This window comes from Trichoderma aggressivum (genome assembly GCF_033847375.1).
Source record: "Trichoderma aggressivum f. europaeum strain CBS 100526 chromosome Unknown scaffold_047, whole genome shotgun sequence".
NCBI lineage: Eukaryota > Fungi > Ascomycota > Sordariomycetes > Hypocreales > Hypocreaceae > Trichoderma > Trichoderma aggressivum.
This window is the reverse complement of record NW_026946413.1, coordinates 83105-108228: the sequence shown is the minus strand read 5'-3', so window position 1 is coordinate 108228 and position 25124 is coordinate 83105. Positions and strand designations below refer to the sequence as shown.

The 25124-nt window shown below is 48.7% G+C and overlaps 8 protein-coding genes across 8 annotated transcripts; 3 read left to right on the top strand and 5 right to left on the bottom strand.

The window, feature by feature from the left end:
- Positions 1-4543: 4543 nt before the first annotated feature.
- Positions 4544-4984, top strand: Triagg1_8948 (uncharacterized protein; the record flags this gene model as incomplete). The annotated part of the gene is made up of 1 exon (XM_062903851.1): positions 4544-4984. One exon carries the CDS (start codon positions 4544-4546, stop codon positions 4982-4984), a length of 441 nt encoding a protein of 146 aa, XP_062752070.1.
- Positions 4985-6009: 1025 nt separating this feature from the next.
- Positions 6010-6705, top strand: Triagg1_8947 (uncharacterized protein; the record flags this gene model as incomplete). The annotated part of the gene is made up of 1 exon (XM_062903850.1): positions 6010-6705. One exon carries the CDS (start codon positions 6010-6012, stop codon positions 6703-6705), a length of 696 nt encoding a protein of 231 aa, XP_062752069.1.
- A 699-nt stretch (positions 6706-7404) lies between these two features.
- On the bottom strand, positions 7405-9139 carry Triagg1_8946 (uncharacterized protein; the record flags this gene model as incomplete). The annotated part of the gene is made up of 5 exons (XM_062903848.1): positions 7405-7696; positions 7765-7910; positions 7973-8277; positions 8447-8982; positions 9051-9139. 5 exons carry the CDS (start codon positions 9137-9139, stop codon positions 7405-7407), a joined length of 1368 nt encoding a protein of 455 aa, XP_062752068.1.
- A 1484-nt stretch (positions 9140-10623) lies between these two features.
- Positions 10624-11211, bottom strand: Triagg1_8945 (uncharacterized protein; the record flags this gene model as incomplete). Its single annotated transcript, XM_062903847.1, has 1 exon — positions 10624-11211. The coding sequence occupies one exon, from the start codon at positions 11209-11211 to the stop codon at positions 10624-10626; it is 588 nt and encodes a 195-aa protein (XP_062752067.1).
- A 788-nt stretch (positions 11212-11999) lies between these two features.
- On the bottom strand, positions 12000-13239 carry Triagg1_8944 (uncharacterized protein; the record flags this gene model as incomplete). The annotated part of the gene is made up of 4 exons (XM_062903846.1): positions 12000-12408; positions 12545-12792; positions 12851-13092; positions 13161-13239. 4 exons carry the CDS (start codon positions 13237-13239, stop codon positions 12000-12002), a joined length of 978 nt encoding a protein of 325 aa, XP_062752066.1.
- A 1470-nt stretch (positions 13240-14709) lies between these two features.
- Positions 14710-15966, bottom strand: Triagg1_8943 (transcriptional regulator family: Fungal Specific TF; the record flags this gene model as incomplete). Its single annotated transcript, XM_062903845.1, has 1 exon — positions 14710-15966. One exon carries the CDS (start codon positions 15964-15966, stop codon positions 14710-14712), a length of 1257 nt encoding a protein of 418 aa, XP_062752065.1.
- A 5219-nt stretch (positions 15967-21185) lies between these two features.
- On the top strand, positions 21186-22628 carry Triagg1_8942 (uncharacterized protein; the record flags this gene model as incomplete). Its single annotated transcript, XM_062903844.1, has 1 exon — positions 21186-22628. One exon carries the CDS (start codon positions 21186-21188, stop codon positions 22626-22628), a length of 1443 nt encoding a protein of 480 aa, XP_062752064.1.
- Positions 22629-22825: 197 nt separating this feature from the next.
- On the bottom strand, positions 22826-24825 carry Triagg1_8941 (uncharacterized protein; the record flags this gene model as incomplete). The annotated part of the gene is made up of 6 exons (XM_062903843.1): positions 22826-23176; positions 23234-23381; positions 23467-24191; positions 24259-24386; positions 24456-24535; positions 24626-24825. The coding sequence occupies 6 exons, from the start codon at positions 24823-24825 to the stop codon at positions 22826-22828; spliced, it is 1632 nt and encodes a 543-aa protein (XP_062752063.1).
- Positions 24826-25124: the final 299 nt, after the last annotated feature.

The window sequence follows — 25124 nt, the reverse complement described above, 5'->3', positions numbered from 1 at the left end:
TCTCAGCACGTTCAAGACGGAACGGGCCGGCATGATCCAGATCACGGCCCGTGGCGAGGGGGCACCAACACTCGGTCACCCAGGGGGTGGTTCCACTCGCTGGCTTGGCGCCTTGTTATGCCGGTGTGCGTGTCAAGTCTGTGTGTGCGTGCGAGCAATGTACGAAAGTACTGTGTGCCATCTGTATGTGGCATGGACAAAGTCCTCTGTACATACACAACCCTTGTCCCTGAGGCTGGGACCCATAACCTACCTCAACACCAAACTTGGCCACCAAAAGCGGCCGGGCCATAGCCTGAGCGATACCGCAATGCAAGATTGGTTGTCAATTTTGTAACAGACTTTCGGCGCCTGGCGCGCATGCTCTCGGCCGCCGTTGGCCTCTATGTCGGCATTGTCGATTCTCGGATCCCCCCTCCAGTTGCTGATTGAACCGCTTTGAAACGTATCTTTTCACACAGAGCCCAACCTGTACCCAATGCAACGGGGGACGTGGTCCTCTCTCCTCTCGTCTCCTGTCTCTTTACCCGTCCACGTCAAAGCCTCTAGCAACCACGACATCGAGCTTGAAAAAGGGCCATGGGAGATGCAGGCCGTTCCCAAAGCAGAAGGCCAGCTCATCATTGCGGCTTCTCCGGCCTGTGCTCCACGGTCTCATGGCCCTTCACCGTCACTTAGACGCATTTCTGTTCCATAGATTTGCTTGCAGTACTCGAGACCGGTGACGGAATCTCCAGCCCGCTAATGTCGCCCGTGCTTTCAGCCACTCGTGTTCCTGAGACCCATATCACTCACTCCGAAAAAAAAGACCCCAGCCTTTTTGCTGCTTGATGTGAGTTGTTTGCGCTAGTCCATCTTGTCACAGGCACTCCTGCGTCGATGTGGATGATCGGCGATTCAGTCCGAGCTTCAATTCTTATCCTCTAATCTGCACATGCCATGCTGGGCGTATAGCTAGGACGTTCCGTTCCTAAAGGGTGCTGACCCTGCGTCCGTCAACGCCACAATCCTGGTTCAAAGCGTCTGGAGTCGCACCAGCTTCAGCCGCGTCGAGGGGTAGGGGCGCGTGGCAAGCTGGCCAGCTGTACCGTCTCGTTGCTCGCAAGGTATAGCATGCTCTCTCTCGTGTTGGAATGAAGAAGTATGGCTCGGTTTCGGCTTGTGGTTCGGTCTCGGGCTCAATATGGTCTGGCGGATGGCCTGTTGATCGGCGTGGTGTCTTGCCGGGGAAGCAACGATACAATTTCCGATTCAGTGGGCGACAAAGGCCGTCTGTGCGATTCACACAACCTTGACGCAGTGCTTCCCAACCAGCCTGTCTTGGGTTCTCTTGGTTTTTTTGCTCCGAACGCTGTGCCGCCCACCCAAACCCACCAGTCACCCTTCAGGAGGGCTGTGTCGAACCCATCCCCCTTCCTCTAGCCTCCTATAACGCCACAGTAGCGATCCCCGGAGAATAGAGCCGTGACAGGGGCTCGGATTCGTTCGTGATACCCGGTGGGCTGTCTGTATACATCATTAATATAGATGGGGTCAGCTCATGGGAGCCACTCAGTTCAACGAACCCCCCTCCCCCTACTGGTCCCCCCCCCCCCCCCCCTAGGCGTCAACCCTGAATTGAATGCTGATGCAGTTTGCCATGCAGTTTGTAAATGGCCACCCCGGGACAAGGCTGCTTGCGTCCAGACGAGTGTTGCCACGTTGGCCAGATTAACACAACTCTCCTGGCTTTGCCCCCGCTATCGAGCTTGTGTGCTGACGGCCATACGTCAAGAGACGTTGCAAGTACAGAAACAATCTCCATCTAGATATCTGAGGGTCTGGGCTGGTGCCGGAGAGGGCCAATCATCTCGCCTTCTCGGGCATCCGGGATATTCATGTGAGTCGTGAGGTATGCATAGGTACCATGCATGCCCATATGAGAAGGCATCGTCGTGTACGGTTCTAATAGGACGTGATGAGAGGGAGAAAACTAAACGCAGCAGGTGAAGTAGTAGTCCCGGATGTGTCCCTTAAAATAGGTTGTTATCCTTGAGTTGCTCCATCCTCGCGGTGGAGATGTGCTTTTGAAGCGGCCACGATGCCCTGACTCTGATAGCCGCGGTCCAACTTTCCAGTCCACAACTAATGCATCTTGTCCAACCCCGTTTGAGCGAGCAGAGCGAGCAAAGGAGAGAGGGACATCGAAGCGGTGGCATGTGGGGATCCCTTAAAGAGCCGCATTCACAAATGTTGTGTGACCACCGGAGCCTGTTGTCCTTGCTGTTGTCGGCCGCACCTCCAGATTATCCTTCTCAGGGTGTTGTATGAGATGGCGCATCCAACGCGAGCAACATGACCGCAAATGGGAGCCTGTCGACCCCAGAGAATTGGGTGTGACGATATGGAGGCAGGACCAGACGTAGCGCCCACAAGTGAAATTCCGCGTGGTGTCGATTAAATATATCTCTACAACCGTTTTCAGCTTGTAGTGGCCAATTGTGGCTCCATTGTTTTTCTTATAAAAGGGACAAAGCTCAGATATGGCCTTGTAACCCCTTTTTTGACAGGGCACGGGAGCTATCCATATCAAAGAGATGGCATATCTGCTGGATGATATTTCGGTTGTGGAAGGCTAGACTGCTGCCATTGTAGTTGATCACAGTGTGAGTTACTCACAGGTAAGTCAAAGAGCTGTCCCGTCAAGCTTTGGCGACCTGCTCGGTGCTGGTGGCATCCCAAAGTTCTGCTACTATGGCCACTATGGCCACTACGGCCATGCGGGACGAACCACAACCCCAGCATTCACCGAAATCGACAACTAGAACCACATACTAAGCGGTCAGGATCCATCCCCCTGTTCCATGACACTTGTCCATCCTCGGGACGAACCATAAGAGAGACCCACAGTGGCCGCAGATCGAGACGCCCACTACTTGTGGTGGAAGACAGAGTAGGGTCCGAAAGCCAGGGCCTCTTGTGGCAAGGACACATCTTCTCCTAGCAGTAGCATGCGTGAGCAGACGTCGGTACTCCATTTTGGCGTATCAACCGTCAACCTGCAGTGATGATGTTAACAAAGGGAGACTAGAAAGACGGGGGACGATATGAGTTTGCCAATTTTCTGGTCCAATTGAGAAGAGTTCAGGCCCAGCTGGAAGAAGCAGACAGCAAAGCACCAAGACTCAGAGGCCCCGAAATGTGGCAAACCCATCGTCAACGCACCCCTCCTTGATTCTTCGAAATGCGTCATTGCCGTCTTGAAATCTTGCTTCTTGTTCTCCTTTTCCTGCTCTCCATTCGCCATGGTGTGGACAAGCTTAAACCCCCCCAAGATGGGAACCGAACTTTGAGCTTTGGAACGGAGTATTTTTTACAGATAAGATGTGCCGGTACGCCTGTGTGTAGCATGTTAAAATAAAACGCGGGGACTCTGGTATGGGTTTTTCTCTACGGCCAGCCTATGAGGCTGGACCAACGTGGCAAAGCACTCTGCAGGCTCACGAGCACACCACCGGAGGAACCCCCCTCCCCAAAGCGGCCAAGCGGAGGGAAAAGGTAAAAAGGGGATGTGGATATGGGGAACCCAAATCGCATATGTCGACCTAAAGCCGATGAAGCAAAGGAATTGGGCCAGTTGAAGGGAAGCTTCTCTCGTCAAAGCTGGATCAGTTAGTCGAGATTTGTGTGTACCTGTAGCGCCATGACAGCGGTGGCATTGGCAAAAGGCAAGACAAGCTTGACAAGGTATGTGGCAGTCGTGGTGGTGTTCTGCATCGAGGCTACCTCCACATCGACCCCCCACACGCACACACGCACAATTTCACTCCCACCCCCCTCCCCCCCTACCTTGGAAGCCAGGAACGTGCTACAGGATACGCCATCACACGGCAGCAGGGGTGTGCGAGTGGGTGAAAATAAGGGGTGTGTGGGAGTAGGGCAACTGGCATGTTGGTATAGGGCAAAAAAGTACGGATACCCAATCCACGTATCAAAGCATCTTTTTTTTTATCCCGCAGGAAGCAGGACGATAATGACGAAGTTTGTTGGCCCGTGTAAAGGAAGGTGCTTGTTGGTCGCTGTGAGTCCCACCGAGGATTGGGTTGTAAAGGCGCTGGATGGTAAAAGGATAGGACGAGGGCCGAATGGATAGCGAGTTGTTCTGACTTGAGGCGAGTATAAGTTAGCTTGGCCGTCCCCAATGCTCAAGCAAAGCAGCTGGACTCACCAGCCCAGACTCGGAAACAGAACGACGAGCCCAAAAACGCTCAATTCGACGTTGAAACAATCCTCGCCAGCCGAATATCCAAGCGAGACCCGACAAGACTAAACGGGGTGCCCTGCATCGAACGATTCCGGCGCTAGTCTGGAAATTGCTTCCTCCCGGTCGTTTCTGTCTATTGTAGGTTGCCAGCTTAAACAATTCTTCACTTCACATCATCACCTTGCTCCAAGCATGGAGCAAAGAGAGGGGATCCTTCGTTATGCCTGAGGGAGCAGGATTGGCTTTGAAGGGTTGCCCATTGCTTGGCAAATGTCCATTTGCTGATATTCTCGATTCGTGATGCAGTTCTCCTCCTCTCTACCGCCTCCTTCTTCTCCCTCCTCCTCCTCCTCCTCGGGTTTACCTCCTCTCGATCGACGCCATCCACCGAACGAATTGGCCATGTGTTATTTCGAACAGACTCGTTGGAGTTGTGGTTACTGGCGCTGGGGCCACTTCCGCCAGCAATGCAACAAGGAATATCGAATGGGAGAGACTTGCGGGCTGAAGCTCATCTATGAAACAAAACCTGACCCCGACGTCTGTAAGCTATGTCACGACACGGAGAAGAAACGACGGCGCCTCGCCAAGATGACTCAAGATGTGGAGCGTTGGAAGGTCGAGGGCAACCGGACAGCCACCATCGAAAGGACGGAGGAGGAAATGGCCTCTGTCAGGGGCCAAATCGCGGTAATGGATGAAGATCATTTGCGCAGGCTACAAACGCTTGCTCAGGTATGAGAATAGCCCTCCCCCTGGCCCTGTCGAGACACGGCATGCAAGACACAAAAAAAAAGTCGGACACAAGAGAACCACCAATGGCAGAAGCGGCATCTCTGTGGCTAACATTTTCCTGTGCTTCAGTGACGATGGCAGGGGGGGAAAGGTCAGCTTACAGAAGACACGGCCACAAAGTCAAAGGTTAGCCAGCGGATATCAGAGATTAGGCACAGCACAGCATTGGGTCAACTCGGAGCGAATAGAAAAAACGGAGAGAAAAGGGGTCCTGGTTTTGTTGGAAGAATTTTTTTATTGAAGGCTGCTAAGCCACGGAAGTCGTTCGCTGCTATTTTTTCGGGTTGTCTTTCATCTTTTGCATTTTCAGCATGGTCCCGGGCACATGACAAAAAAAAGCGTTTTTTTTTATGAGTCGGTCAAATGGTCGACTTCATTGTATAATCGGTTTGATGGATTTCCAGGACGTTTGGTTGGATTTTTTCTCTTCTTCTTCTTCATGCCCTTGGGCTTCGGTAGCGAATGGGTCGTCTCGCACTCCTTTTTGTTTTAATTAGATACCTAGGTACTGGGATCCCGAAATGACACGCTCCATACTTCGTACTTTGTCGACCTTGAGAGGCGCGGCTTCCGGGGGCCTGGATTTAGCACCACACAGATTTCATTTGGTGGTGGGCTGGATGAGTTTTTGTGGGTGGGCCAAGTTGCTGCTACTGCAAACGACTGGGGGTAGTTCCTTGTGACGAAAACTCCTTGGCGGGGTGAGGGTTGAATGTGTCCAATGTCCATCGACTGCTTGATGTGACGGAGGCAGCTAGTACTGGAGTAGCGTCCAGGAGTAGACGTCACCAACCATTAGTACGAGGTATTCCGGTAAATCCCCTTGGTGCTTCTTGCTCGTACTTGTACAGCAGAGGCTGTGGCAGCGGGGGGGCTCGATCTGTACAAGTAGGTACCAGCTGTAAAGTACAAGTGTCCGTATGCGTGGGATCCTCGCGCCAGCAGACAGGCGACGCATCGCACTTTGACGAATGAGTGCCTCGCTTATCGCGTTTGTGACCGGGCTAAAAGCCAGGACGCACGCTTACTGGTACCAGGGAGCTGACGTGAAGTGTCTGGGGTGCGGTTGGGGATCAATCACATGGATATATCGCAAAGGAGGACCGCACCCATGGTTGAAATGCGTTGCGATTCGATTTCCGCCGCGGAATGCCCAAGCAGGACCGGTCTGCCGGGATTTCATTTCCTTGATGAGTATGGGCCATCTCCGCAGAAATGTCATCGTTTTCCCTTTGATCCCCGCGCCAGTGGACAGTCAAACAGCCCGGGATGCCGTCCGGGGCCCAAAGCCACTGCCGTCTGTAGCTGCTAACCGTAACGAATGGAAGCCATACGAGTACAGTAGCAATCGACAGCATGAAGCTACTCTCCGCTGTCACCCCCCTCCTGTCGCTTACGGGAATGATGGCATGGCTTCTCTAGCCTCTGCGTCGCTCTCATTCGGCTGCTGGGGTTCACAAGCCAGGGGTGGCCGGCCTCGTCGTCTCGTCCTGACAGCCCGCCGAGCTGGACTGCGCTTCACAACCATTTACCGACAAATTGGTTCCGTCAACAGGCACAATCCCGATGACTTGGATGTGCCCCCCGAACCCTGCCCACCCCTCAAAACGGAAGCCGTGGGAACTAAAACGGCGGTGCGAGCCGAGGCCGACGAAGAACCAAGCTAAAAGACGGAATCCGACGGCTAGCTAGACGGCCAGTCCTTGATATTCTGGCACTAGACGGCTCCACAGATCGGCCGTGCACGTGTCTGACGCTCAATGGGCACCTTGCGGTGAAGCATCATCGCGGGCTCGCTTTTTACTCGACAGCAATAATAGCCCAATGGTTTCCGTAGGCTGGCGAGAGGCTTTCCTCTAATCATCTTAATTCACATTCGTTTCTGGCTTTGCATTGGCCCATATGCCATGCTTCCAATCACAGTGGCCCAATTGAGCTTTGGTGCCAAACGACAATCGAGTAGCGGACGCTTGTTGTTGAACGGCAACATAAAATATGGATTTTTTTGCTTCTTTTTTTGGTAAAGACCTCTTGTTGGTACAAGCGCCGGCCACCCCTGGTCATGCGCTCTTTTTTTTTTCCCAAGGAGAAAAAAAAAGGGAGTGTGGTTCCGGGAAATTGGTAAATCTCGGTTCAAGAGGCAACTCGCTTGAGATGCCGTCGCTCTGGAAGACTTCTAGCGTTTTGACAGAGCCCGGGGTATCGAAAAAAGATACTATTGAGAAGATGAAGAAAAGAATAAAGAAAAAGGAAAAAAAGGGAAAAAAGATTGTGAGTGCTGAATCTATCATTGAGCCTCCTGACACCACGCTGCACCATTTTTCACCGACCACGTCTCGTTGGCAAAGGAAACCGAGGAATCACCATTACTTCATGGCCGCGGCCGCATCTGCAAAAGTCCCAACAAGTGCCGCATCGTCGTCGTCGAGCGTTCTTAGGCTGGCCGGGCGTTCGCCGTGTAGTTCGGCGGCATCCTCGTCGGCAAGCCAATCAACTTTGATACCGGCGAGAGGGCTATCCTCTTGTGTGCTGAGTTTGGACACGAGATGGTGGTAGCGCGCCACCCGAGCGCCTTGGCCAGCGTAAGCAAAGAGCGTCGTCGTCGAAGTTCGGCCGATGGGGTCTTGCGGAGCGATTTCGAAGATGTCGACCATGTTGCTGCAGCCAAGTCAAGTCAGTGTCTCGGTTGCAAAAGAAGCCAATCACGGAATCTGGAGAGAACCGACTTGGACGTCTTTGCGACTACTCTCTGCAGCGCCTCGTTTTCTCGCTGGGCCTCTGCAGAGTCGCCTTCTCCATTGAGCGCGGCGTCGCCAAAGCTGCCGTACTGCATCCCATTTCCGTCATCGTACAGGAGCCGGTTCTCTTCGCTCTGCGGGGGGGAGAAACTGTCAGCCTCATCCTCACGGCAATCGCATAGCGGCTCTAGATAACTTTCTCAATAGGATATCGAGTTTGGTTATTATAAATCGGGTCGTCTTGCGGAATTTCCTGGCTCCAGGCTAGCATAACCACGCCCTTCTCTATATCGCAATGCCAATTCACGTTAGTGAATCCAGCCCAAGCCAAGGTGAACTTTCCTCGGCCAGTTTCGAATCCCTCTGGAAAAAGCAGCGCTCCAAGACCCCACTGCTTGGGTGTCCCTGGAAATAGAACCCCGCCGTCATTGGAGGCTTGAGATGGTTGGTTAAGGCCGTTTTCAACCGCAGCTTCAAAAAGTTGTGGAGCAAACATCTGAGCTACGATTTCAGAACTCAGAACCCTTTTACCTGTCTTGGCTATATACACCCCATCTATTAGTTTATATACTCATTTCTTGAAAAGGTTCAAGTGAAACACTCAAACCAAGTATTTTTATAGCGGTATTATATAGGCTTCATTCTGATAGGAAACAAATGAGACACTTACGATGGACTCCTTGATTAATAAGAGGAAGAAGAGCTTGCCCAAGGGCGTTGATAGTGCCAAAGCCTCCAGCTCCTGCGCTTTCAAATTGAATGTGTGCATCGTCGTAGATCGGTGCTCTTGGAATAAGCATATCTGGGCTAGCTCTGACATGCTGGCCCACGAGTCTGGCTCTTTGTTCACTATCCAAAGTAAAAGTAAAGTCTTTTGCCTCTACTCCTGCAGGATCTAGCAAGTAGGTTTGAATGAATTGGCCCAAGCTTACATCAGTCAGGGCCTCGACAAGCAGACCACTATAATCAGCTTCAGCGCCATAGCGCCAAATCTGGTTCGGGTTGGCTGCGTGTGAACCCTCGTAAACGCTTTTGTTAGTTGGGAAAAAGGCCTTTGGGTCGGTAATAATCGTTTCCGGATTTATAGCAGCAAGAATATCTACTACAGGGTACGCATTTCCAGCTGTAAAAGTGAGGAGATTGCGAACAGTAATATCGCCAACTCGAGGTTGCGTAGCCGAGCTTGGATCATTAGGATTAAGTCGACTAAAAATAGAGCTGTTAAAGAAACCTCGCCTTCACAAGTTACCAGAGAGCAGGGAGCGGTGACATACACTTCTTCCTGGGCTAGGCCGGGTAAATGATCTAAAACGCCATCATCAATCCCAATTAAACCCATGTCAATGCATTTGAGGAGTGCCATCGCTCCAAGGATTTTGGTATGAGAGGCTAGCCAAAACATCTACAAATGGTTAGTGAAGTGCTCGGAGGAGTGTAAGTGAGAATAATCTCCGACAAGTGCACTAGGTTTAGGATCAAGGTCAATTGCTCACATCGTCGAATTGGAGAGGCTCCGAAGACCCAAGCTGTCTAGTCCCAGCTGTACTTTGATACAAAACATCGCCGGCCCTAGTCAATGCAAGAAAGTTCTGCAGGGGAGCGGCGACAGGGATTGTAGAGGAAACGATAGCATCGGCTTTGGCTATATTTCCATAAAGGTTACGTTTTGATGTCAATTATACTTCGAGACGGCGAGAATAATGGACAACTGCTAACTTTTTATTTTCTGCTTGATCATAGTAACATTTGTTGCAGCCCCGAACCCATTGGGCAACGGGGGATCGCGTGTATTATCCATGAGAAAAATTAATCGTTCGTTGGGGTAAAATGCACATGGTTCAACATTTGATGCAACCTGAGCTACCTACATATAGATGTATCGCGAGTGGGTTCTGCATCTTGAAGCCTCGGTATTATACCAAATGGCGGGGGATAAACCGCTAGAAAGTATAAACTACCATAGCCGGAGAGTAGCATTTTCTATAACAGGGAATAAAACGTATAACCCCACCTGTGTTGATACTCTTGTTAGATCCCTAATATCCTCGGCATAGCAAGCTGCAGGACAGAAAGAATGCTTCTATTGAAAACACCGTGGAGCCATTCTTAGCACTACAGCCACCCCAGATTTGAAGCTGAATTTGAAGCGGCTCTCGGCCATGTGGAGAAATCGCAAAAGGGAAATTCACAACAACCTAATCCAGTAACTCTCGCTCATATTCTCCACACTGGTGGGTAGGGCAGGGGATGCTCAGCCCACGTGTGACCTTGTACGCAGGCTAATCTTGTCTTTAACTGCTCCTGGGTAACACTGTTCTAACTTGAGACGTAATTGAATCAAAGCAGATGAACGAGAAAGGGCAGTGGTTTTATTTCATCTGTGGCGTGTTGGTAGAACAGTAAGGCTGATGGTGTCGTTCAGAGATGGGCAAGACAGGATAACTTATTTCGCATCCTGCGTTTACATCTCTGGTCATCACTCGTTTCAATAACCTAGCGCTTGCAATATAACCTTAAAAAAGAAGCAAGCCAGGACCACTATTCATGCACCATTGGTAATCTTCACGACACCGTAGATTTATATGTAAAACAGATTTATTAAAACTCAAAACAAAACTTCTAAAAGAAAGACATGAACGAAAAGACGATCTAACTACTCCAAGCTATTATGGGATATTAAAAAAGTTCCATAGTTTGAAAATCATTTAGTAGCGATAGAAAGCGCGGTCGAGTCTATAACCCAGCATCGTATTTGCCAGCATTAGATATCGTGGTGGCTGGCGAACCCATTAGCTTCTCCTTTGGCTCAGCCTCATCTTGTGCCAAATTGAAAGCTTGCGTAAAAGCTTATGTCTCCTTAGCGGGAGATTTGGCGGCACGGGTACAGTCGAGTTGACCTGCCGGCAGCCAGGTGTTGCCTCCATCTTGACTGGCGTAGAACTTGTCGGTAAATTGATCAGGGCCGGTGGGTCGCAGGAAATCATCCATTGTTCGAGCTTGGATACCCGGTCTGCCGGGATTGGTCAGGGGCCAAGTGATGAAACGAAAGTGACCACCCTCCTCCCAGCCAACAGAGGTACCAGGTCCGCTGTTGCCTCCGCTGTCACTGTAAGTGTAGTTGAACATTTCGCTCTCAGCGTCGTAAGTGATGACAGAGTGCGCCGTGAGCAATGGGCTCGGCTGGATGGAGTCCAGGGTCACATTATTCTTGGTCATCTTGATGGAGTACGTAAGATTCGCACCGGCGCCGCTGCCACCTCCACCGTTCCCATTCTCACCCTGCTGATAGCAGTTCCAGTCGCCAACAAAAGGAAGCACCCAGTTAAGCCCTTTTGGGCCTAAAGGATCGGCAGTTGGCTGGGCTGAGCCAGGTACGCTCAAAAGGGATAGGCACAGGAGGCCAATTGACAAAACTGAGCAGGATTTGGTAGACATTTTCTGGTCGAGTTTCAAAGATATGCTTGATATGCTAGGTTGGTTCTGAAAGGCTTGATTGATATGATGAGTTGGCTCTGAAAGGCTTGATTGAACTTGATTGTTGAGTGATTGAGATTTCATATTTGGAGGGAGAAGAGAGATGATATATATATGAAAGGTTTAGTGTACTGAAGACTAAGATTCAATTGTGGTGTAGCACCTACGAGTCGTGTACGCTCGTAAATCGGTGAAATCGGCGACATGACGTGTCCGCTCACTACTTCACCACGCATAAAGAAAGGGCACAAGCGTATCATCTCCCGACAAACCCATTGAAACTCACAAGCAACATTGACGCGTGGCCTGCATCTTGACAATTTGGCACTCATTGAACACGTAAGGACGGACAGTCGGTGCGGTAGAACGGCGAAGGTGGCGGTGTGATGCTTCGAACTCCTAAACGGGTTTCTGCATAACTAATCCTATCGGCTCTCGGCAGCCTAATCGTGTGCGAGCCAACTACTGTAAACGAGAAGTTAGACCTCACTCGCTGTTCAGAAGTATTTTCACTTGTAATAATGTCTCGATGTAATGTAGTTTTCATTTTCCATTAAAGTATGTTTCTGAATATCAAGTGTATTATGGTTCTCAATTACAAACAAGGCCAATCGAGAATGTATATCCTTCTCAGCACCACAAGTATGAAAGAGAAGCTCTGTATCTTACAAGTAAAGCTGTCCAATCACTGGATTTATGTGGAAAGTAACCTTTGCATCTCCCGTTGATCTTCGAAGTCGATAAAAAGCTTATGCATCAGCGTTGCCAACATTATCATCGATTACAAACCCGTGATCCCTCAGCTGATTAGTTGCGAGCGTCCAAAGCTTGTCGACAGTTTTTGCATCATCCAACCACCTATTTTCCTTCGTCCCAACCTTTCCAAATGGCATAAAATACCGGCCAGCAAATGAGGGAGCATCGGGGCTTGTAGCACAATACAAGCTGGTGCGTGCCCCATCCGCTGGTGAAAGAGTCGGGAAAATTTTCATCGCGGTTCGAGACAGCATGCCAAGAAAGGAAGTATCGTGGCTCTGGAGATTTGACTTGATGATGCCCGGATGTAAAGAATAAGCTGTAATGCCGATAGCTTTGTAACGGTCTGTGATTGCCTTGGCAACAATGATACTGGCTTGCTTCGAATGACCGTAACGTTTCCTAGGTAGAAAGCGAATATGTCAGCACATGTTCCTCCTGTGTATATGTGCCAGTTCCGAGTTCGCCATTGGTTAAAAGATGATACAAAAGATGAAAGGTAGTTAGCTTTTTATCGTAAGTGGTAATATTTGCTTACCATGGGGCGGTTACTCCTTTCAAATCGGCCATATTAGGATCTTTATAATTAATGCTATCCGGCCCCATACTTGTAGCAGCATCACTTGAGACGTTTACAATTCTCACTCGGTCTCTGCTGTGGCTACTTTGAGCAGCCGAACGTAGCTGGGGAAGTAAACACATTGTGAAGGCATGATGCCCGAGAAAGCAAGTTTGCCATTGTAGTTCGTATCCATCTTTGGTTAATTCGAAAGGACAAGCCATTATCTGTGATAGGAGCAAATTCATTAGCAGATATTACTAAATATTCCAGAGAAATACTAACGCCGGCATTGTTGATGAGTATATCAAGACGAGGCTCCTTTTGTGAAAATTCCTCAGCCGTCGTCTTGATGCTCTGAAGATCTTGCAAGTCTAGCTTGAGAAAGTGAATGTCTAGACCACTATTTCCGGTTTTCATGGTCTTGATTGCCGCATCGACGCGAGTTTTAGATCTGCTTGCAATATATACTCGGGCTCCGTGAGTAGCCAACTGTAGCGTTGTTTCATATCCAATGCCTGAATTGCCTATTATGTCGACATGTTACTTTACACGCTACTCCTGTAGAAAAAATCCAGTGGCCAAAGATACTCACCGCCTGTTACAATTGCAACATAGCCACTCAAATTAGGCATATCGGCTACCCGAAACTCTTCTTCTTTTTGGCGTGTCATAATGTCTGGTGATACTCAAGGGTAAGGGGCTTTTGCTGCTCAAAATCGACCATGAAAGAAGTGGAATGTATCAAGAGATCTTTCGAGTATCAGCTTTCTGCGTTCTTCTGATGATTGAAACAAGTGGTTGTATCCAAGAGCTTCTAGCAATCTTTATATACTTCTCACGCCTTTAAGCAGCCTTCTTTGCTTCCTTTCTTTGGCATGTATCTGTTTCGACCGAAGGTGGGGCCGCCTCAGAGGTTGCCGGACTTGCGGAGCCGCATCCGCGGAATTCCACGGATCTCGCTCTTACGTGCAGAACGTACACAGCTATCATCGGAACAGGATCTTTATTCTCCATTCTCTGCAAGGACTAATCAAACTACATCTGAGTACGCTAGAAAGAAATTACGTCAATGATTCAGGACGCGTATATACGGTTCATATGTTCAGCAGTGCTTAGCTAGGCTACAGTTAAGCTGATTGATAGTCATTGTTGCGGACATGTAAATTCAGTTACACAGACACTGCACATCTTGTTCTTAGAGAAAGGTTGCATAATCGCAAATAAATTATGCCACAAACCACTCGGGAATTTCTAGTATACCAGCTCTCATCCACCCTTGTTCGTTTGGACACCTGGAAAGAATGTTAAATCCTTCAATTAGTTACCTAGACCTGGGTTCAACAGGCTTGGTCTTAAGGGGCTCCTCTATAGAGATGTCCGCGGCCTCCGATATATGCCATCACCTGACAATACATATGAATCATTTGTTTTTTGTATCCTCATTATTTCACTAGTTCTTGCAATTGAACATCGGAGTTATTATCACCGTGATCCAAATCCGGAGCGCTAGCGACTTTGGGCATAGACTGTGGCGCAGATGATGAAGCCCGTATCGCTCCTCAACGAACAATGCTATGGTTAGTTTTGCATCCCCCTCGTTTTTGCATTTGTCTCTTTACATGCCGTCAACAGTGCGGTGTTTAGGGCGTTATAATATGTGGCACAGACTCAACTAGGAAGTTTAGATGATGTATCTGGATACTTGCATTCCGAAAGGTCATGGTCACGAGCACAAAGTTTCAGATTTCCATTGGGATTGTCGAGCGAAATTCCGTAAGCTGTGAAAGATAGCTGGGCAACTGAGGTTCAGCGAGCCTTTTTCTTTAAGCGCCCTGCGATTCCCCGCGAGAGTTTTTCATGAATAGCTCCCATGCATTCTGGCGAAACGTAATTGAAGGCTCGTCAGCATATAATCTTCTATGCAAACAAGTCACACAACACCTATCCAGCAAATCGCCAGGTTTACGTGGGTTATAAGTACATACCCAATCTATCATATCTTGGCCATTCAGGAATGAATCCATTTCATTGAGAAATGGTGTGTCGGTAGTTGTTTGTGAGGTTTTTAGTGAGCCCAATTGACACTCCACGCCCCCTAATGTGCTTGGTACCAGCATAGGATCTAATCAAGCATGCAAAGATTAGCACATGATAACGAAAAATACTGTATAGTTAGTAGACTTACCGTCATCCATAGGCTGAGATGCTGTATAGTTGCCGTTATCATGCCTGGCGACTCTGTCCATAAGACGTCGCTCTCCCTCCGACTGTGTGCCCATCGAAACTCTATCCAGCATGACCGAGAGCATATCGAATGCTTTTTGCGCTTCGAAGGAGTCTGATTTAAGCCTATGCCAAGATACTTTGCAAGTTTCCAGTGCTTTAATCAATTCTTGACGGTCAAACCTCACCAACCCGGTCATTTCGTCGTCGCGTTCTGGACTAGCTTGAGTCTGCGAGGTGAGCTCGAGACAGACAATCATGGAAGCTAGCAGAAAATCATGCTGCTCAAGTGATGAAATAAACCACTTTTCTCTGTGAAGAAGACCTCCGACTTGCACTTCTTTGTGAATGTTGGCATGGTGCGTTAAAATCGCCATTGCCGCTTCAACGCATGAATACCTCGAAAAGTTGTATTTCGGCTCTTGGTAGGATTTTGCCATATGATGGCGGTGCAGAATACATCGCGTCTTTTGGAACAGAAGCTCCAAGTTATACCTCTGGATTAATGAATAAGGCGGAACCGTTATGTAGTCTTCGAGAGAGGTCATTCGAAAATGAGGAGAAATAAGGGTATAGGCGTTTTCAAGACGCTGGCTCAGCGCAATTATCTCCTCATACTCTGCCACGCATTGTAGAGCAACCTGGTTGAAAATCTCACGAAACAGCAACATAAATCGCGTTTTTGTAATCGTGTATAACACGGGAGTGACATCAGTCTCGGGCCGTGATTTCGGAAGCTTGGCGGTATCGGGACCAAAGTCTTCATCCAGAAGATTGGACGGAAGCTGTGTATCATATTGTGATTCTTGAATCATGGCCGGTAACCCAAGCTGGCAAGAAAAGAGTGCATCCATCTGCAAGATACTCGCCCAGAAGCGGCGGCGCATTTCTCCTTGAAAGACGGACAACTGTGAATAGTGGCTTGGATCACGGTGATATCCCATTCGCATCGCTAATCGCGTAGCAATACCCGCCAGAATCCAGACGCCTAAATGGGCATCTTTACATCGCACAAACTCATTGTGAATGTTAAAGAGGAGTGCCTCAATGGTATATGCGCCAGGTTCGGTTGAATATTTAGACAAGAGCAGGCACTCGGTAGCGCGTCGATGGAAGTCATCCTTCAAGTCTCCAGGATTCCCGAATGCCTCTGACAGTTTATCTCCAGAGCGCATATGCAGAAACACACTTATGGACATTACTCCGAATAATAAGCTTATCCAAGGAAGGGAGGCGGCGCGCGGGTTATCCCAAAAGCGCTTATACTTAAGCAAAGAAAAAGTTGAATCAGATATCTTGAGCATCAACGGTTCCTTGCGTCCCCAGAGTGGCTATACATACCTCAAGCTGAAATGATGGCGCGTGAAAGGCAGCTGATCATACAATTAGCTTTAATGGTGAATTAGGTCTTGAAAAGAGTCTTAAAGTACCAACTGAGGGATCCTTGGAATTGAAATATCGGGATATTAATCTGTTCACGAAATCTCTTGGAGGGATGGCGGATAGAATGTCTTCCACGCTGGACACTTCTCTTACGCCATCCAATAGCAGGGGCTCGCTACTCTTTCGGCTTTGCACCATAGTCTCCGTATGGCTTTGTGCTTCTTGCTCATCGAAATTCTCTCGAAGGCATGCAATCTAAAGTGGTTGCATAAAGGATAGTGTCATTGAGGCTGTAAAGACCATGGAAACGTAAATTCTCACCTCGTTACAAATTGCTGCCCAGTGAACGCTAGATACGTAAATCGTCTGGTCGTCACTCGACATCATTCGGCCGGGCCTGACCATATGCTGGTCATTCCGGGAAAGGTCGCCCCTCACTTGTTCATGAGCAGCTGAGCTAGAAGTCCGGTCTCCGTGGAGATTGTTTGCTTCTCCGGCGTTATATGAACTTATTGCGGTGCCTGATGCTTGATTTTCGGGTATTTGGGATACGATTGTCCCGATGAGTTGCTCCAACTTCCGTAGGCGAACTTCAGGGCGCTGGTTGTTATTTCCCCTGTGAGTAAAGCCACCACGTCCACGTGGTAATGAGGCGTAAATACAGTCGACATTTCTGGTCGTGCAATTGCTACACGGTTCGTTCCGATCGCATCTTAATCTAGCATCAAAAAAAGGGTAAGGAGAATTCTTGGTGAGGGGACAGAGGCACCAACTTTCTTTGTCGGCATGACGAGCAGGATACAAAGCCCCGAGCGCCCTGCATCTTTAGGCTTACGCAAAGAGATCCGTAGTTGTTCTTTCAATTCTTTGGTCTCAGTGATCAAACACAAGTCGTCTCAATTACTATAATTGTGGGAAAATAACAACTCAACAATTGTTGGCAATAAAATGACTGGGAATATGAATCTTTCATCATGTGATTTCTCTCGGCAATGCAAAAAGTACGGAGTAATATGCTGTGGCTCATCCCCCCCAGCTCCAACTAGAGCCTTTTGCTGGTCATTCTGATGCTACTAAGTGGCTGTTTAGGCCCACACGCCGCGCTGGTTACGCGTGTGAATTGCAAGAGAACAGACAGCGCATCTTATTAGGCAGCAGGTCTTTGGCGTAAGGTCCTTGAGACTGACGGGGGGAGGCGCTGAAACTATTGCAAGTTGAATGCTTTCGGCATCTCCAGCAGTCCTACCAAATGGAATAGAACTTTGAGGAAAACCCACAAGACTTACATTACAGTAAGCTTCCCCCAAAACTAGATTTAATCTATGCCTCGAGATTTTACGTCCCATTACGATAAATGGGCTCTTATCTAGTAACAATCGGCAACTCCGTACGATAGTTGACTTTGCAACCTGTCACAGCGTGCGAGCAATACTTTGGACATCATCGTATGCATTAGAGGAGCTGAACAGCCCTGTTGCTTATGATTGATAGGCAATTTCCAGCGGCAAGCACGTTACGGGTATACTAAGCCAAGTTATAGGAGATTCTGGGATACCATTATGCCTCAATTCCCCTCTGATGAGCACTTCTGCTCCAGTATGTCTGCGTATATGTTCAATGAAGCTCCAATCAAGCCCACCACTTCCCAGACGCTTTTGCATTGATACAGCCTTGCCCATAGCCGAACAGTCTGCACATTGAGAGAATTTTTTCTTTCCCAGATCTTCTCGCATCGAACTTTGTATGCTGCTTCAGCTACAAGGTGGACTACAAAGTCCAAAAGTCGCTCCTCTGCTTGCGTCAATGGAGGATCAGGATCTTTCTTTGTGACTGATTCGAGCCACTTTGCGAGCAATAACGCACACTCTAAAGAGCACAAGGCATGTTGATTTGACCAGAATCTGACTTGTGTTTCAGCGATATGGTTTATGCCCAATTTGACGGGAATACTCAGTGCGTGCGCGCAATGAAGAGCAGCCCGAGTGAGTCTTTCGCTGCGTTGAACTGGGGGGCTCGCATGAAGGGATTGCGCGATCAAATGAGGATCCCAACTACTTAGACAACGTATTGGGCCAAGATTCATGTTGAGGCGTATGTAGGCTAGCCGCATAAGAGCTGTAGATGTGAATGCAATAGGGCCGTGAGGGCTCAAAGGATCCATGGAAGATTCTTGATTCTGTTCCCAATACATTGCCCATGTTCTCAATGCATTCTCAAACGCACCAATATGCTCTGTTGGAAGGCTGTGCTCTAATTGCTGAGACGGTAATCCAGAGTTTCTCGTCAGCCAGATCTGTTGAATCAAGGCATGCATCAAGACGCAGCCTCCCAAAGATGAGAAGCTTGTCTGACTCGTCTTTGACTTTTCATCCATCTCGCCTCCGCTAGCGAAAAGACTTGCAAAGGTCTCTTGAAAGTTTCGAGGCGCTTGTCCTCCAGCGTCGCGTATTTGCTTCCACTCCGCCTCATCCCTAGCCCTCCACTCTTTCTCACGACATGGAAGTCCAAAGTTGATGTCCTTTGCCCACATCAAAGGGGGTATGTCGAAAACTATGGTGTGCATATTGATGAAGCAATACGCAACATAAACGATTCGCTTGATATTTTCACAGTAAACCCAACTTTTCCAATCATCAAAATGCTGCGCCTGAGGAATGCAAAGTGCTTCCTCTTCTCTTATAAGACAGTCTAGCATGCTTCGCATCGACAAGGCATCAGACGCAGTGCCAGGCTCAGACCAGGTAGTAATTGCGACTAATAAGAGCATCGCCTGCACTGTCTGAATAGTATTCTGCCGGTCGTCTATGGTTGAAGCACTCCCCTGGAGGCGTGAAGACTCCCCTGCCTGCTCGCTTGAGGCGGCTAACTTGCCAAATAGAAGCCTATGGGTAGCGATAGGATGTGTGGCTCTGTGTCTTCGAATACACTCGAGTACTAAGACTTTTGCCATCTGAAATAAGACGCTACTCATTTCCAACTCGTGTGTATAGCGAGCTCCAACCGCCGCCATGGCAAGAAATAGCTCGACACTGAGGTTTTCAGGTCTGAGAGTTGGAATATGAAGGAATGGAAAGTGGTCATGGAAAGTATCAAAATACCCGCCGAAGAATCTTGACAATACATGCCGTGATGGCAAATCGAAGTCTTTGTTGATGTAATCGGAAAACCCATCTAAATCATCGATAATTCGTTGCCGACATTCCGTGGATATATGTATATGCAGCAGACCTTGTCGATCTTGTTGGTCTGGATTGGTCAACTCATACTCAGGTTGTATCGGTGCCAGCCTGAATCCAGTTTAAGAAAGAGAAGAATTGTCATATTTTGCCGTCAAGGAAGTGGCAAGTCGTGGGACTCGTTGTCTTGGTATTTCATTTCGCCATGTAAATTTGTTTGTGGAATCTTCGTTCAAAGCATTGGCAGAAGGTTGATCAGATACTGGAAAAATAAATGGTACCGGTTGATAAGTCGGAGAGAATGGATGCGTGGGGACGGAGACGCTATCCATAAAAGACGTAAAATCATCTATGGAGCCAACTGTGAGATAATCGACAGTGTCATCTCCAATTGCAAAATCCAGCGGCTGATTTATACTATTGCTCTGAGCGATATGGCCTTCATAAGACTCTGATGTTCCTGTAGCTGTCAGATGACCTTCAGCGTCGTTGAGAGGAGCGCCTAGGATATTGTCCGCGCTTTCAAGTATGGGTTCTTCATGTCCACTGGAATGATCCGCTGTAGGATCTGGTAGAATATTGATGGATGTTAAAGACTGCTGAGAAGAGCGTGTTACTGGAATTGTAACGGAGGACGAGGATTGTGATGCATTCTCCGAATGGTATGAAAGACGATGGTGCCTCGAGAGCAAATCTCTTTTAGCTAGTTGTTATTATAGTGTATTGGTAATATTACTAAAAGGGGACGCACTTTCTTGTAAATGCTTTGGGGCATTGAGAGCATTGAAAGGGCTTCTCTTTCGTATCTATGTATGTACACTATGCTGAGCACCAATACCTCGCATGGGTGGGAAACACGAATACTAACGTGATCTTTCATGCCTCTGAAGATGTTCCGACCTCGCGAACAGCCGACTACAGCGATGGCATCGGTAAGACTTTGTGGGCGCTTTCAAAGCTTTGGGCATATTGTTTCGTGCAGATGTAGTTCTCTCGTTGGAGCAGTTACAAGGTATCTGCAGATTGCAGAATTGGGGGAATTTGGGGAAGTGCCGAGATTAAATACATGGAAAAGGCGTGGAATGTCCCCAGCCCACAAAAAAGTATGAGATTCGCTCAAAGACGGCCAATAGACAAGCCACTTGAAAGTCTCCAAATTGGGGATTCATAACCTGCTCCATCTATCCACCAAATCAGGTCTAGACGCCTGAATGTCGCCTCGGGTTTCGACGGTCTTTGAGAAGTTTTGTTCTCTATCATCGTCAAAGCGTCGATTGGAGATGGCAAAGCAAGACCATGGCAGCCCGGAATTGCTATACCGATGTGATGCTGGTTCCTCTGGTCAGCATCCTAGCGGTAGCAGTGAATTTTATCCCCAGTGATTTAGCTTTCCGGGCTTGAGTAGAAGGCAAAGGCGTGGTGAGGGTTCCAGCCACCCGTCATATAATAGACTGGTGATATGTATTGCAAACCTTTTGATATCTGTCTTGGATCTAAGTTTTTATGTTATCTGGCTTCAAACCTGAGTAAGTCTGTAACCCTGGGCTCCTGATGAGTTAGCGGACCTATAACCCCATCATTTGCTCCAAATTGGGGATCCCAAGACTCGTCTTAGCTGGTGGGCCTTCCGGTGTCGCTTCGATTCCAGAAAACAGTTGAGAATACGACGCAACCGACGATACCCGTCCGAATATGAGTCAATTGCAGAGTTAAAATAAACAGGAGTTCTTGATTCGAGTCTTGGAATGGTACAGTATATCAAGACACCTTTAGAAAACTCTACTTGTATACACAACTACCGGTGTCGTTCATCGCAAACTCCGAAACACTGCAAAATGGGGACGGCGCCAAAGGACGATTTCGCCGAATTGGCACAGAAAGTATTGCAACTTTGTGTTCAGGAAAGACAAACTGTACCCTCACAACCCATTGTAAGCATTATTCCTGCACAGGATGAGAAAGAAATAGGGAGCATTGCAAAGCCAACGCAGGCACCAGCCTCGATTGAGGCAACACTGTCTCACGCGGAGAAGATTTTCGGATATCGCGTCAGGATGGACCATCCACGATTCTTTGGCTTCATCCCATCTCCAGCGTCGGACTTGTCTTGGTTAGGAGAAATTCTCAATTCTGCTTATAATACGCATGCCGGAAGCTGGTATCAAAGTTCTGGGCCCAGCGCCGTGGAAAAGAATCTCCTGTCGTGGCTAGCAAGAGATGTCGTTGGGTATCCCGAGACAGCGGGAGGCTGTTTCGTTTCTGGAGGCTCGATGGCTAATCTATCGGCGCTCATGGTGGCACGGGATCAAAAGCTTTCGTTTGAACAAAGGACGAAAGCAATTGCTTATACATCTGATCAAACCCACTCATCACTGGCAAAGGGGTTGGGAATTCTTGGATTTCACCATGCGCAAATTCGCAAGGTCCCTTGCGATGATCAGATGAAAATCAGTACGGCTCTGCTTCGATCAACCATTGAAGAAGACAAAGCATCTGGCAAGATTCCGTTCCTTATTGTTGGCAACGCAGGGACTACAAACACCGGCACCGTCGACCCGTTTCTTGAACTTGCAGTTATTGCGAAGGAGGAAAACCTGTGGCTCCATGCTGACGGAGCATACGGTGCATCTGCCTTGCTTTGCAAATTCCGCCGAAGCATTCTTAACGGCATTGAACTCTGCGACAGTCTTTCTTGGGACGCTCATAAATGGCTTTTTCAGACCTACGGCTGCGGAATGGTGCTCGTTCAAAATCGCAAAAAACTCACCTCAAGCTTTGGAACAACTGCAGAATACACTCAAGACGCTGCCGAGACAGCCGAGTCATTGCCCAATTTCTGGAACTATGGGCCGGAACTTACACGACCTGCAAGAGCAATGAAGCTGTGGTTCTCTTTCCAACTCCTCGGTCTAGATGCAATTGACGATGCTATCAACCACGGATTCGAACTGGCAGAGATAGCACAGGCATCATTGGAGCGCCTGCCGGACTGGGAGATTGTATCTTCAGCGCAGATGGGCATTATTTGTTTTCGATACAAGCCTTCTGGAATCCCAGCAGCAAGCTTGGACGACTTAAACACGAAAATTTCTCAAATAGCGACTGAGCAGAGTCTGGCCGCGCCATTGACGACAAGATTAAAAGGAGTGTTGGTGCTGAGGATATGTTCTATACATCCTGCTTTAAGTGGCGAAGAAATGGTGACAGTCATAGATGGGCTGGACCGAATTGCCCAGTCATTGCTGCCGAGTGTCAATGGCAAGATAAACGGAGTGTAGTGATGCACAACTTGAACCCATCCCTATCCATGTATAGTATGCTACGAATATACAAGTAGCCAATTTTATATATTCTGTGATATGATGCTTGTGTCGCCACCATGATCCTGCCTACCAACACGGCTCATTCACACACGGGCAAAGTAAACGGTACACAAGATCGTGATTACTCAACCATGTGATTGAGTAATGTCTCGTTATTCTCTCCTAAGCTTGACCTCTCGCCAATAACTCTCTCGTTTCAAGTTACGAAGCCTTTTGCCGAACCAGATAAATGGCAGGAATATGGCACAGATGGCCAGCGCAATAAATGCAACGCTGATGAAGCAATTCTGCAATCCCAGGCCATCCAGCCAAGGCGTAATGCCATAGTTTATAGCAAAGCTCATTGTGTTGCGAATAATTATGCATGATGCCAACGCATCTCCCGACACTTCTCGGTACGAATCAACAAGGTATGCAATGGACAAGGTTATGCCAGCTGTGTTGCACGCTGCGAGTATGCACATGGCAACTATAAGTCCAAACCAATGGACATGATGGGCGGCCTATGTCGAGTTAGCATTTCTTTCCCAGGATGTTGGGCAGGTAATTCGGCTGCTTACCCCGACACCCCAGAGGATCTGACAAGCCGGCACCAGTATCGTCGTCAATGCGAAAAGCCAAAGACGTTGCTCGGGCTCGAAAATGCCACGATTACGTCGCGCAAGCTTGATGACGAACCAGTCTGAGACGATGCCACTGTAAGCAGACCTATGAGATGGATGGCATTAGTCGCCAGTCGTGAAGATGTGAGGATATGTATCGGATTGAGCAGGATAGAAAAGACAGCACCTACCCAAGAATAACGCCTACGACACAGGCCAGATAGCTCAGACCAACGATACTTGGCTTGAAGTTGTACGGCGCGCCACCGAGGACAACGGATGATGTTGCGTTCAAGATATTGAACCAGACGAGATACGTGCCGTACGAAAACCCTGAATAGAAAACGACAGGCCAGGCAATCAATCGGAGAATCTGCCACGCGCGCCTATGCATCAAGAACGGCCGCGGTTTATCAAGCAGGGCGAGCTTCTGCCAATAAGTTTTCTCACTGCCTTGGAGCATGACACTATTGACATTGTCCTGGGGAAGAGCTGCCTCGTCACTCTCGTTGCCAGTCGCCGCCCCTGGTGATGATGAGGCTGTCTTTTCACCCGACCCTTTGTGAGTATCTTCGGCGTAGATGATTTCCAACGGCTGACGATCATAGTTTGTCTCTTCGAGGAACAAGAATAGGAAGACGAAGCAGCCTCCGCCGAATATGGCCATGAAGTAAAAGGGCCATTTGAAGCCCATGCTGTCGTTGATGAAGCCGCAGATGACTGGCGCAAAGTAATTGGAAGTAGCTAGAATCCACGCATACCATCCCATGTAAGTGCCTCGCTCATGGGCAAAGTAAATGTCCGTAATGGACGTTTCTGGTAGAGCTTCGATGGGTGCGGCAACAAAGCCGGCGATGATGTTGCGGGCAATCCATTGGCCCTGGCCTTTGGCATATGGACTCCAAACGGAGACGGCCTACGAATGTCAGATCTCATTTGAGGGAGAGTTCGGAACTATCATCATCCAGATATCCATCACTTACAACGATGCCCAGCATGGACAGAAGGTATGTCAGTCGTTTGCCATATTGGAGGGCAAACGGCTGCCAGAAAAGCAGGCCCCAGCCGCATAACAAGAACATGTATCCCGTTCCTTCATTGAGATTGCCAACTGTAAAAGAGACAATCCATCAGTCAAGCGCTCGAATCCTGTTCTTGTGGGGATTGTTGCATGTCCTACCGCTAACATCCAAAGCCGTGGACAGCGGAACCAAGAGTGAATACACGACGGACAATGCCATGCCGTTGAACATAGTGTAGCTAGGCCGGGAGACACAGATGCGATATTAGTCTCATGTGAACACTGGCTATGGAGCGCAATATAACATGCAGGATTAATTGCAGACTCACGCAATCAGGCACATGAGGTGCTGGCGCTTCCGCCATGGCGACCAATTCAAAGGGTCGTTTACATCAGTTGATGGCGTTGGGATGAGGACAATGTCGTTTTGCTTGGTAGCATGCAGAGTGCCGGCGGTATGCCCAACATCAACGAGCAAAACCGTTCCGGGGACCTGAGCCTCGTCAATGCCCAAATCGTGGCTCCGCATGGTCGCTGTCACGATGAGATTCTCTTCTCAACGAATGGCACGGAAATAGTCATAAGCGCAATCTCACGGCCACATCGCGATGGAAGAGGAGGACACAAAGCAGAAGCAACGAGCTCGAGACCGGGATCTCATGGTCTTTATCTCGGCCATGTCTTGCCGGTTTGTGCATCGGACATTGGCCGTCTTGCCGTCTAAGACACAGCGATTGGATGATTGGATCAGCGTTGCATCGACGTCACAAGACACAAGCTATGTGCCAACACGGCAGTTGATCAAATTGGTTACATGGGGGTCGTGTG